Source organism: Dipteris shenzhenensis, chromosome 32 (assembly GCF_047967505.1).
Source record: "Dipteris shenzhenensis isolate YYH24624 ecotype China chromosome 32, Dip_SZ_1.0, whole genome shotgun sequence".
In the NCBI taxonomy this organism is placed as follows: domain Eukaryota; kingdom Viridiplantae; phylum Streptophyta; class Polypodiopsida; order Gleicheniales; family Dipteridaceae; genus Dipteris; species Dipteris shenzhenensis.
Window position 1 is genome coordinate 14,466,391 of NC_141627.1, and position 12,420 is coordinate 14,478,810.

The 12,420-nt window shown below is 47.4% G+C and overlaps 1 protein-coding gene across 1 annotated transcript in view; it reads right to left on the reverse strand.

Annotated features, from left to right (window-relative positions):
• The window catches only part of DCL2 (dicer-like 2), a 361,432-nt gene that overhangs the window by 158,077 nt on the left and 190,935 nt on the right, over positions 1–12,420 (reverse strand). The window contains exon 10 of the mRNA XM_087370403.1: positions 985–1,084. Coding sequence (XP_087226529.1) covers positions 985–1,084 — 100 coding nt within the window. The remainder of the gene's footprint in view (positions 1–984; positions 1,085–12,420) is intronic.

A 12,420-nucleotide genomic window follows, 5' to 3' on the forward strand; every position in this document is an offset into this window, starting at 1 on the left:
TTGACCTTTCACTTTTGATCATGTTGACGATGACAATCGGGTCACATTTCTCAATATCCGACTACCCAGCCTTGTAGGCCGCCACCTTCAGTTGTTCAAGAAATAAGCTAGACGATGCGCGAGCAGAGCCATGGGGCTGTCAGGATATTTTTTTTAAAAATAAAATAATGTTACGCGTGTAAACACAAATGGTGCTGGTTGCGGTTGCCAACTTGCAACCCTGGGTGAACAAACCCATAGTTCTACACATGGTGAAAACGCTTTCAAGGGATGCCTTGAGCTACAAGCAATGTTTTCCTATTTAAGGTCACCAAGATAAATAAACAGATTTTCTTTTGATGCAAAAACCCTAGTCTACCTGAGCCTCTTGCTTGTACCGCTTGCTTGTCTTTGCCAGAATGCCTCTCGTAGGCGACCTTTGCGCCTCTCGCCCACAACCTTTGCACCTCTCGCCTATGACCAAGGCGCCTCTCTCACCCATGCCTCTTTCGCTTGGCTTCACCCCTCCTTTGCAACCCTTGCCCCAGCCCCTACCCCTAGGTCTCCTTCCCCCGCTCCCCCGAAGAGTTCCCTTATGGAGCCATATGGGAAACCACTAGTGTATGAGGCTAAAGATGTGTTTTCCATGAGCTTTGTATAAGGCTAAAGATGTGTTTTCCATGAGCTTTGTATCACTGGTGTTACTCTATATATCTTTCTTTTATGGACTAAAAAAAAAAGTTTTGCTAAGTAAAACTTAAACATGATTCAAGCACCTCCCACATGGTTGAGGTGGCACTTTGAGACTCAACCTTGGATGTCTTGTTGATCTTTGAAAGGATCTTGATTTTGCCCTATTTGGGGTTTTGTTTTCTCATGCATCGCATGATGTACTTCTCCCTTGAGCTTTTCTCTCGGAGTTTTCTTCATACTTAATAGAAAGTCTCTTATTTGAAAAAAAAAAAACATGATTCAGGGTTTTAGTTTCAGTTTGTATAAACTTGCCTGTATTCTTGAATAATATCAACAAGGGCCTTGACCTTTGCTGAGAGAAAACCCATAGCTACATCATTTTCAAGATCATTTCCTACAAATTCGTTGTAGTCTGCAAGTGAATCACTGGTATTAGAGTCTATATTAATCAACTTTGACTACTAGCCTAAACAAATCAACTTTGAATGTCTGGTAACAAACAAAAAAATGGTCCATGTCAAAAATCAAGGCAAGCAGATTTTGCATATCATCAAATCAATTAATAACTAAATTAGTTACATTAAGTTTAGATAGCTAAAATTTGTATGTCTGTTGCATTTATGAAACTATTTTGTATGAGACTTATAACACATATGCCAATCTTTTTTACTTTTCAATAAAAAGACTTCTATTAAGTATGAAAAAAGCCCCAAGAGAAATGCTCATGGAAAAAGTATAGCATGAAAAACGAAATACCCTGATTGGATAAACAACGAGCTCATCAAGAAGAGCTAGTAAAGCACTATGGTTGAGGCTGAAAATGCCACCTCAACCTTGTGAAGGACTCCAAGATCAAAGGGGAGCCACTCCACTCCCTAAGGAATATAGTGCTTGTAGCAGAGGAGGCCCCGACAGACCCCTGCATGCTCAACCAACCGGCCATCAGATTGTGTATACTGTCTATCAAAATACTGGCCAATGAGTAAGAAGGTGGACCTATGAGCCATCTGGTGCCTCTGTGCATCTGGATCTCCATATATGACATGCTGAAATGCTTGCTAATGTCTCCTAAAATATATCCACTGAGGCATGTGTAGGTCTGTAAGGAAAATGGGCACATCATATAGAGAGCATGACTCTACTTAGTGTCGTCTAATCCAAAGAGCCCAAGGGGAGCCATTCCTCTCATAAAAGATTTGAGGCCCCAAAATAGAGAGCCGAGCCACCTAGCCCCAAGTCATGGAGAAGGGGGAAGGAATAAAAGTGCTCAAAAGTCTAGCAATCCCCTTCCAGATTAACCTCGTTGTTTGCAATCCCATAAACAATGTTAAATGGATGGACTCCTAGCAGAAAGGAAGTGGGGGCAAGTAGGGTTTGATCCAAACTTGGACCTCCATAGGGTCCATTGCAATCCCTCCATGAATATAACTCCAAAAGGAAATAGTAATTTTTCTATTCCTGAGTGGGGGAGGGCTACGAGAGAGAGGGGGGAATTGGAGTTGGAGCTATCGAGGTTGTTTGGAGTGTAGAGGGAGAAGCCCTTGGATCGGCATGCGCTGCAGCTGATGAAACCCTCTGATCCTGTTGTTAGGTTGCCTCCAGAGGACCCTGTCCTACTGATGCTAGTAGAACTTCCTGAGAATTAGCGGAAGTCCGATCCTCTTGTGCATGTGGATGGCAGTCTGCAGGGGCATCCTTTGCGTGCTTCCCCTGAGATGGGGAGGGGGGTGTTTGTTACATTCTCTGAGACTAAGGAGGTGTCTCCCAATCTGTCCTCCTTCACTCTCGCTGTTTGGCGCATCGTCTTTACTACCTTCTGCTTCACTCTAGTCCAAGCCCCTCTTGAAGGCTCTCCCTAGGGCATCTGGGACTCCATCCTCCGACTTGTCCCGTGTTGCACATCCTCTAGACGACAGTATCAGATGGATCTTTACTTCAACCCATCTCTGATCTTCTTGTTCCTCTCTTATGGTTGCTATCTTGAAAGCCTGGGCTAGCTTCAGGTTTACACTTTGGAGGGTTCCCCCTTCCTCTTGCGAAGAGATTGATAGGCAGTGCATCATGTGGAACAATAGTATATTAGATGAGCATGGCAGACCACTTGGTACTTCTCACTACGGGTAGTGGACTAGTTGGGAGAGGGGACCTGGCTCCACTCTGGGGTCCTTGAGAGATTTCAAAAAGCTTCCAGAGCTCAGGAAATCTCAGATTGCTAGTGATCTTAAAGGGAGTGTAAGGAGAATTCCGCAGATTGATGCAGCCTTGCCACTGGATTGGGTGGAGACAAATGACATGCCTATTACTTGTTCTACTTGGATGGCCGCGTTCACCAGTTTGGAAATTTCACTTTAGGTACTGTAGTTCGAGATTCACACGAGGATGCCCTGGTTTTTTATGTACATTCGAGAGGTAGGCTGTCCAGATCCACAGATGACATCTAGCTAGAGAGAGCATTTCAGCTCGAGATTGTGTATTATGTGGGGTTTGCTTCTTACTTAAAGTGGTACCTAGATCCTGACCCTCTTCGAATTTCCCTAGGGTCATGGAGGTTATGGCTTTATGGAGGTGTCTCCATAAAGTTATTGTTGTGGGACCCAAGAGAGCGGGAGTGTTAGGGAATGGGCTCAAGTTGAGTCAGTTTTAGTGTGTTCTAGTGAGTCCTAGTGTGAGTTTTATAGTACTAGGTGTCTAGCAGAGCCACGTGTCTTTTTTTTTTTCTGGGCAAGAAAGAGGCTTCTGTTAAGTAAGAGAAAAAACCCGCGAGAGCAAGCTCAAAGCAGAATACATCATGAAACCATGAGGATAAATAAACCCCCTCAAAATGAGGTGGAAAACAACTAAGGCTGAGGTTGAAAGTGCCACCTCAACCTTGTAAGAGTCTCAGAGAAGAAAGGAGAATCCTTCCATTCCCTGAAGAAAGAAGCCCTCCTAGCTGAGGCTACACGGGAGTCTCCCTGCATACTCGTCCATACGACCATCAAGGTATTGTGACGCCAAAATTGATATATTTTATTTGGCATTGGTATTGTTTTTCTCTATGTTTGATAAGAGTTTGAGTATCAAGTGATAGCCTAGTGGCTCTCACTGTAATGAAATTGAGAGGATGAGTGGAATGGATCATTGTAAATACCATGAATGATAAATACCTTGGTATGGGGTGAGAGTTATTTGTGTATGGGATATTATGGGGTTTTTAAAAAAATAGGAAGAGTTGAGTCATGTAAAGAGGTGGCCTCATGTCCATGTGTTCCAATAATATAAGAGAGATCACATGCCAAGCGTGTGGAGGAGTATGGAGTCAAGACGAATCCTTTTAGAATTCCTATGTGGAATAAGGAGGATGTGGATATATGGAAAAGAGAGGGCCTCTATGGGCTCCATGTGGGGAGACTCTTGACTTTGTCAATATTTTAAGAGTCTTGAGCATCTTTTGATGGGACACATGGCAAGAGTAGCCAAAAAATACATGAATGGTGACATACGGGCTTATGTGATTGATAGGGAAAGGAATCTTAAGGCAGCAATTGTAAATGGGTGAAGAAGGGTGACAAAATCTCTATAAAAGGAGCCCTCCTCTCCCTTGTTCAACATCTCTTCCATCATTGAGCCTCATGTTGCTGTAGCTCTAGTCTCTTCAAGCCTCTTCCATGAGCCTTCTCTCTCCCTCTTGTAGATGTCCTCTTATGTAGACTCTTGAGTCCATATCTCTCTAGTTCATTCTCTTTCTATGAGTAGCCTTGGAGCTCTCGCTCCCTCTTGTATGTATGAAACCTCTTCTTCTCCCTTATGTTTTTAGTATTTCGAGATGTATTTTAGTGGAGTCTCACTCTATTGGTAATGAAGGTCACTTCAGGTTCTCTCTCTTGAGTGTCTCTTCCCTTTTTCCATTGCTTTCTCTTCCAAAGTGCTCAAAAGTATTGTCTATTCGGCCGCTCATTGCGCATATATGGTTTATCTATTTCCTGAGCCATAAAGGGAGCTCTTCCTTCCCTCCTAGGCAACCTCTATGGTACTTGGATCGTTGATGAAGTCTGAGCATGGAGGGAGTATTCTCCAAAGTCGGCACCAATAGAAGGAGTAGGTGTTTTTCATGACAGTTTGACCCCCTGTCAGTATTTTGCTCGTAACTTTTTACTCGGTGGTCCAATTTGGACGAAACTTGTATCAGCGCAAAGCTCTCTTCAAAGAGAATTATCCTATATCTTCAGTTATTGTTTCAGATGTCAGACCGAAAATCTATAGCTCTCTGTATGTGACTATTTCTTTTTCAGAAAGTTTTTACTGCCATCCAGTAAACTGCCCATATCTTTCCGACAGCTTCTATGTTTCTTACGAAACTTATATCAGAGTGAAGCCCATTTCAAGGCGCATCTCTAATGTGTTTGAATATTTCATGTCTCTATTGAAATTTATAGGCCTCTGTGTATGATAACAGTTTGCAGAGTGTTTTGAGCTAATTATAAAGGTATCTATGAAGGCCGTGCAATGTTTCTTTGAAACCTACCCATCTGACCCAAGCAGCCTCTTCATACTCCTCGATATATATCAGTTCATGTCATATTGAGCCACAAGATCTTCTTTCAACAACGCATCACTCTTTTCTTTGGCGCCGGCTTGCTAAGATTATGGCCTCTGGTGATCCTTTCCTTCTCCCTATCCTTGAGTACAACATCACTTGGGATGTTACCATATTCATTCTCATCTAAGGGAGGAAAGTATGACATGGTATCTTGGCATAAAAGCTTCTTTTTAATATCCCTTTCCCAGTGATAAATATCTTTGTCACTCAGTTCGAAAGCTGTAGGAAGTGAAGAGGTGCGTGAAGTTTATTACTCCCAACTTCATGTCACAGTATGTATGGTGTCTGTCCAGATGTCTGTCCAGATACTAGCCAATGTGTGCGAGGGATGAACCTGAGTTCCCTCTAATGCCTCTGTGCATCTGGCTCTCCAGATATGCCAGGTTGCTATGCTCGCCCTAATCTCCCAAGAGGTATCCACAGAGGCGTGTACAACTGCAAAAGGAAGGTGTGGTACCACATCCAAAGAGCAGGACTCAACCTGATGACATCGAATCGAAATGGCCCGAGAAGAGTCAAGTCTCTCATAGAAGACTTGAGGCTGCGTAAGAGAAAGCCAATCCACTAAGCCCCATGTCATAAAGAATGGGGAGTGGACAAAGTGACTGAAAATCCTAGCTACCCCCATCCAAATCATCCTCGCAGGGCTGTTTTTTCAGATCGAGCTGCTCCTCTCCCCGTGAGCTGCTGCCCCCCCCCCCCTCTCCCTCTCTCAGCCAGCCCCCTCTCCCTCTCTCCCTCCCCCTCACCCTCGCTGCCCGCCCTCTCCCTCCCCTTGCTTCTCCTCCTCTCCCTCCCCTTCGCTAGCCCCCTCTCCCTCCCTTCCTCCTCCCCGCTCTCCCTCTACCCCCTGCCAGCCCTCCCTCTCCCTCCTCGCCTTCCCTCTCCCCACCCGCTGCCCTCCCTCCCCCACCCCCTCTCCCCCACCCGCTGCCCCCCCGCCCCCTCCCTCTTCGTGCCGCCCCCTTTCTCCCCCACCCTCCCTCTCCCGCTGCCCCCCCGCCCCCTCCTCCTCCCCCCCCCCTTCCCTCCCCTTCCCCCTCCCCCGCCCTCCCTCTCCCCCCCCCCGCTGCCCCCCTCGCCCCCTTCTCCTCCCCCGCCCCCCCCCTTTCCCCCCCGCCCCCTCCTTTTCTCCTATCCTCTTCTTTTCTACTCCTTCCTACGCCCGTTTCAGGGCGTTCTGGGCAGTAGTTTCACAAACGGAGCTTTAACAGTGTTGGAATCGGCCTTTTCACTTCGATTGGCGAATGGATCCCCATTCAGCCAATCTCCACCCACTTCCACCAGCCACGAGAACCGTCATTTTTTCAGAAGACGAGTTGCAGCAGCTCAAGAAAGATGTGGAATTAGAGGGCTCCACATCATTTTTCGCCCGCATCTTTAGGTCACATCCTTCTAGATCACAGGCTAGAGACTGGATGCTGGCGGCATTACCAAGAGATCTCGCCCCACACCTCAGGGATATTCGACTTCTCAGACGTGGATTCTTCCAAGTTATTTTTGACTGCCACGAGTCCACAGCCCTTGTTCTAAAAGCTAATCCCCTGGCTTTGGGTTTGAGGAGGATTTTTCTTTTGCCCTACACCTTGGACTTCGATCCGCGGTCGAGGAGGACAGTTAGGTCACATCACTTTTCATCAGGTTTCCTAGCCTTCTTCAGGTTTACCATCGACTTCTTGCTACTATCGAAGCCACTTTCGGAGTGGTCACTGAGATTCCCCCCCTTCCTAGCATGCCTTCTTCCTCGGCAGAGGCAGTCAGAGCGGACGGGGTGCCTTGAGTTAGGGTCATTGTCTCTGACCCTAACATCTCAGATGACCACATCATGATTCAGCGTCCAGATGGCTCTCTCTTTCAACAGAGAATCGAGATTGCAGGTAGACAGGATCAGTGCAAGATTTGCATGACCCTTGGGCACTTTGCTAGAGATTGCCCAAGGAAGAGAAAAAGACCCAAGAGGTCTTCAGGTGCGGCTCCTTCACGTACTACCCCGTCTGCACCTCCCCTGCGGCCTGTACCACGTACTCCAGGACTACCAGGAGTAGTAGGGCGCCTTGCTTCGTGCACCCCAGGACCACCAGGGGCAGCAGGGCGCCCAAAGCCTGTAGCACTCCCAGTACCACGTTGGAGAGCAGTCAGAGTGGCTCCTTTACCTCAGGAGGAGACCCTTGATCCGGTTCAGACGGATGCCATCCAGACTCCAGAGGTGGATGCTGTTGCAGCCCCAGATACTACAGCTCCACATTAAGGGGACTTTAGATGCACCAGCCCCAGTCATTTTCGTTTCTGATCACGAGGGGGCTACCGATACTTCTCCCCCTCAGACTGTTCATGCCACAGCTGAGGGAGTGTTTGCATAGATGAGGACTACAGATCCTTCTTCAGCCCACCCAACCACAGGCCTCCTCAGCTCCCAGCTCCAGATCTGCTGATAGAGGCCTGGCAGGTCCTTCTCCTCCTTCCTCCACGAGTGTAGTCTTCTTTTTCGATAGTGGCTGATTCGGCGACTTTCATGGATGAGGAGGAGTTTGTGCCCTCCACCTTAGGGGTCTCGGTTGTTGGGATTCCTTTTGACAGGGCCTCCCTCTTAGCAGGTGTAGGGATCCTTTTACCTGTTGAGTTTCCTGCCCTCAGCAAAAGTGTTTCGACCCAGGGGAAGCTGATCTCCTCTACTAGGTCGGGTAAGCCTTTCCATCTAGCATCCTCCTGTCGATGAGGATAGTCAGCTGGAACATACAGGGCCTAGGCGGAGTTCCACACCATTGTCGTAGGCAGCTGATCCGGAACCAGCTTCATCCAGGTGTCACTGGAGGTGCTATTGATATCCTTTTTATCTAGGAACACAAGTTGGATGCTAGTGATTGCTCTAAGTCTGGCAAGCTGCTTTCTGGTCATACTTTTTGGTCGCCTGCCTTGGGCACCAGGGGGGGGGACTTCTATTTCAGTTTCGTAGTCGTTCTCCCCTTCGTTGTTGGACACGGAGTCATTATTCCCTCTGGAGCTCAGTTGATTATTCTCTTGATTGGAGGGTGTAAGGTTGGTTTCCTTAACCTGTATGCCTCCAACATTAGAGGGGAACGTGTCTTTATGTGGAAGGATTTACTCTCCTGGGCCCCCATTGCGGATTCATGGGTGATTGGAGGTGACTTTAACATGGTTGAGTTACCGTCAAACAAAAAAGGGGGTAGAGAAGGAGGACTTCACTCTTTGGAGAGAGCAGCTTGGGATGCCTTCCTTTTTCACTATTGTGGCAGAGATACTTGGTTGGACGATGCCTTTCTTATTCAGCAACAGTCCCTCCTGTTCTCTTGGTCGAACAGGAGGCAGCAAATGCCTATTCATGCACGTATTGACAGATTCTATGTAGATGATTGGGCACTTGACAGAGGTGGATCGCTATGCATTGCTGCTGGGATTTCCACTTCAGACCACTTTCCTATTGTGCTGGCTATCTCAGAGCCTCACTTGAGAGCCCGATCTGCCAGCATCAGGATTCCAGATGCCTCGTACACAGAGGAGGACCTTATAGAGGCAGCCCTGCAGATATGGGTTTCTCATGTTCAGGGTGGGCAGCCATTGCCATCACAGGTAGCTGCTGCCCTTTCTGATATTAGTGACTTATACCTCTCAGTTGCTCGTACTAGGATGCGAGATATTCTTAGACGTGAGATTGGTGTTCACTACCAGTTGGCAGCTTTGTAGAGGGAAGAGCAGAAACGGCCTTCAGATGCTTGGATTCAGGAGCGCCTTGCTGCAGCAAGGGCTCATCAACAAGTATTGCTTGATCAGAGGCTTGATCAGAGAGCAGAGTATGCCTTTCATGCACGGGAGTCCTTCTAGATTCAGATGGGTGGCAGAGTCAAAAAACACTTTTTCTCTACTCTTGGCCCTAGACATAGTAGAGAGAGTGTATCCCAACTTATTGACTCACATGGGGTTTTACAGACAGATCATGATGATCTCTTGCACATAGCTTCAAATTTTTACGCCGCCCTTCTTACTGATGATCCTGAGCCATGGGATAGAGAGGATGCTAGACACGTTATTTGACAGAGCGTCCCTTTGTTGGTGAAACCGGATATGCATGTTTTGCTTGATGCACCTTTCACCAACACAGAGTTCAGGACTGCACTTTCAGCCCTTCACAAGGGCAAGTACCCAGGTTCGGATGGCCTTACCTCCTCTTTTTTCATTGCATTATGGGATATGATTGGAGACTACATTACTTCAGCCCTGTAGGGTATTTGGGACTCTTGTGAGATGCCCGGGTCGCTTAGAGAAGGTCTCATCCTCCTTATCCCGAAAGGAGGTTGCAGAAATCTAGTGTCCCAGTGGAGGCCTATCACACTTCTAGGGACCTGTTACAAAATTGTGGCCAAATTGGGAAGCCTCAGAGTGGGCCATGTAGAGCGGCTAGAATCTAGCCATTCTACTTTTGGATTTTGAGAAAGCTTATGACAGAGTAGATTGGGGTTTTTTGGAGGGCACCCTTCTACGTTTTGGCTTTACTGATGCTTGGATCAGAGGTGTTTCCTCCTTGTACAGATCAGCCCACAGCCAGGTACTTATTGGTGAGGTAAGGGGTTAGAGATTTCAGATTTTCAGATCAGTCCGTCAGGGATGCCCCCTTTCTCCTTTCCTTTTTTTGTCCGTGGCTGAAGCTATAAGTATCTATGTTAGATCTCAAGCTGACATCTTTGGGCTGAGACTTCCCATTAGAAGGGAAGAGGAGTTACTTGACAGTGAGTTGGTAGATGACAACGCAGTTTACTTGGATGCCACTCCACAGACGCTCACTTCTTTCAAGACAGCATTGGATTTATTTTCCTTGGCGACGGAGGCGCAGATAAATTGGCATAAATCCAATGGCTTTTGGATCAGTGATGAGGACACTCCAGTTTGGGGGCTTGACATAGGATTTACTTGGGTTCAGAGGGGTGTCCCTATCAGGTACTTGGGCTGCCACATCGGCTTGGATATTTCTTCTATGCAGCAGTTTGCTCCCGTGTTGGAGAGCATCAGGAGGAAGCTCCTTTTTTGGAGCTCAGCCAAGCCGGATCTTGCCTCTAGAGTTGTGGTGGTCAACCAGGTCCTCTTGGCCACGGTCTGGTTTGTTTGTTCTTGCTGGTGCTATTCTAGAGACTGCATCACTCAGCTCAGGAGACCGATCAGAAATTTTATTTGGAGTGGGCTTGATGCCACAGCAGATACCTTGGCTAGGGTGGCTTGGGAGACCCTCATCCTCCCTGCACAGGAAAGGGGTCTCAATATTATTGATCCAGATTTACAGTGCAGAGCTTTACTATGCAAGATGGTGGTGCGGGGACTTATGCCAGGGCAAGAACCGTGGAAGGCCTTTCTTATTAGCAACATACAGAGGTGCACCTTCTTCAGGAGGAGACTAGATGAGCAGTATTAGGTGGATCTTCACCACAGCGCACCTCAAATCACCTTCGTCCCCTCTCATGGTTGCCATTCCGAAAGCATGGGCCAGTTTCAGGAGCACTCTTCGGAGGATTCCTCCTTCCTCTCGTGAAGAGATTGATACGCAACCCATCATGTGGAATGACACTATTTTAGATGATCATGGCAGAGCACTTGGTGCCTCACTCTACATGTAGTGGTCTAGGTAGGAGAGGGGACCTGCATCATCCTTGGGGTCTTGGAAAACTTTCCGTAGGCTTCCAGAGGAGACCAAGTCTTAGTTGACAGGACATCTCGGAGGGAGTGCAGGGAGGATCTTGCAGATTGAGGCAGCCCTTCCAACGGATTGGGTAGACACAGATGACATGCCACTCACTTGCTCCACTTGGGCAGGTACTTTTACGAGAGGCGGTGTTCCGCTTCAGATTTTGGCCTTTCGAGATGCACAGGAGGATGCTTTACTTTTTACAGTGCAGGATGGTGGTAGATTGCTCAGATCCACAGAGGACATCTTGCTTGAGTCTGCTTTTTAGCCTATCAGGGTTGTAGGCCTTTTGGTGTAGGGATCAGATTTAGAGTGGTTGCTCGATCCAGACCCCCGGCTACTCTCCACCGGGTCTTGGAGGCTTTGGCTCTACGGGGGAGTTCCCATTAGGTATTTGCAGTGGAACCTTGGAGAGTGGGAGTGGATTGACGCAGGGCATCGAGAGAAGAACATCCCTTTCTTTCGTTACACGGTCAGTAATGCCAGGAGATAAGATTCTGGCCAAACCAATCAACCTCCGATTGTAGCTCCTTCTCCCAGATCTTATTCATGATACTCAGACGGGATTTGTGCATGGCAGAAGCATTTTTTATAACATTTTCTCCTTTTGGGAAGTTTCAGAGTGGGCCATGCAGAGTGGCGAGAATCTAGCCATTCTACTCTTGGATTTTGAGAAAGCTTATGACAGAGTAGATTGGGGTTTTTTGGAGGGACCCTTCTACATTTTGGCTTTACAAATACTTGGATCAGAGGTGTTTCCTCTTTGTACAGATCAGCCCACAGCCAGGTACTTATTGGTGGGGTAAGGGGTGAGAGATTTCAGATTTCTAGATCAATTCATGAAGGATGCTCCCTTGCTTCTTTTCTTTTTTTGTTGTGGCTAAAGCTATGATTATCTATATTAGATCTCAAGCTGACATCTTTGGGCTGAGAATTCCCATCAGACGGGAAGAGGAGCTGCTTGACAGTGAGTTGGCAGATGACAGGGCAATTTACTTGGATGCCACACCACAAACGCTCACTTCTTTCAGGACAGCATTGGATTTATTTTGCTTGGCGACGGGACGTAGATAAATTGGCAAAAATCCAATGGCTTTTGGATCAATGATGAGGAGACTCCGAATTGGGGCCTTGACATAGGATTCACTTGGGTTCAGAGGGGTGTGCCAGTCAGATATTTGGGCTGCCAGGTTGGCTTGGATATTTCTTCCACGCAGCAGTTTGCTCCCGTGTTGGAGAGCATAAGGAGGAAGCTCCTTTTTTGGAGCTCAGCCAAGTTGGATCTTGCCTCTAGAGTTGTGGTGGTCAACCAGGTCCTCTTGGCCATGGCCTGGTTTGCTTGTTCTTGCTGGTATCGTTCTAGGGATTGCATCATTCAGCTCAAGAGACCGATCAGAAATTTTCTTTGGAGTGGGCTTGATGGCATAACAGATGCGTTAGCCAGGGTGGCTTGGGAGACCCTCATCCTCCCTACACAAGA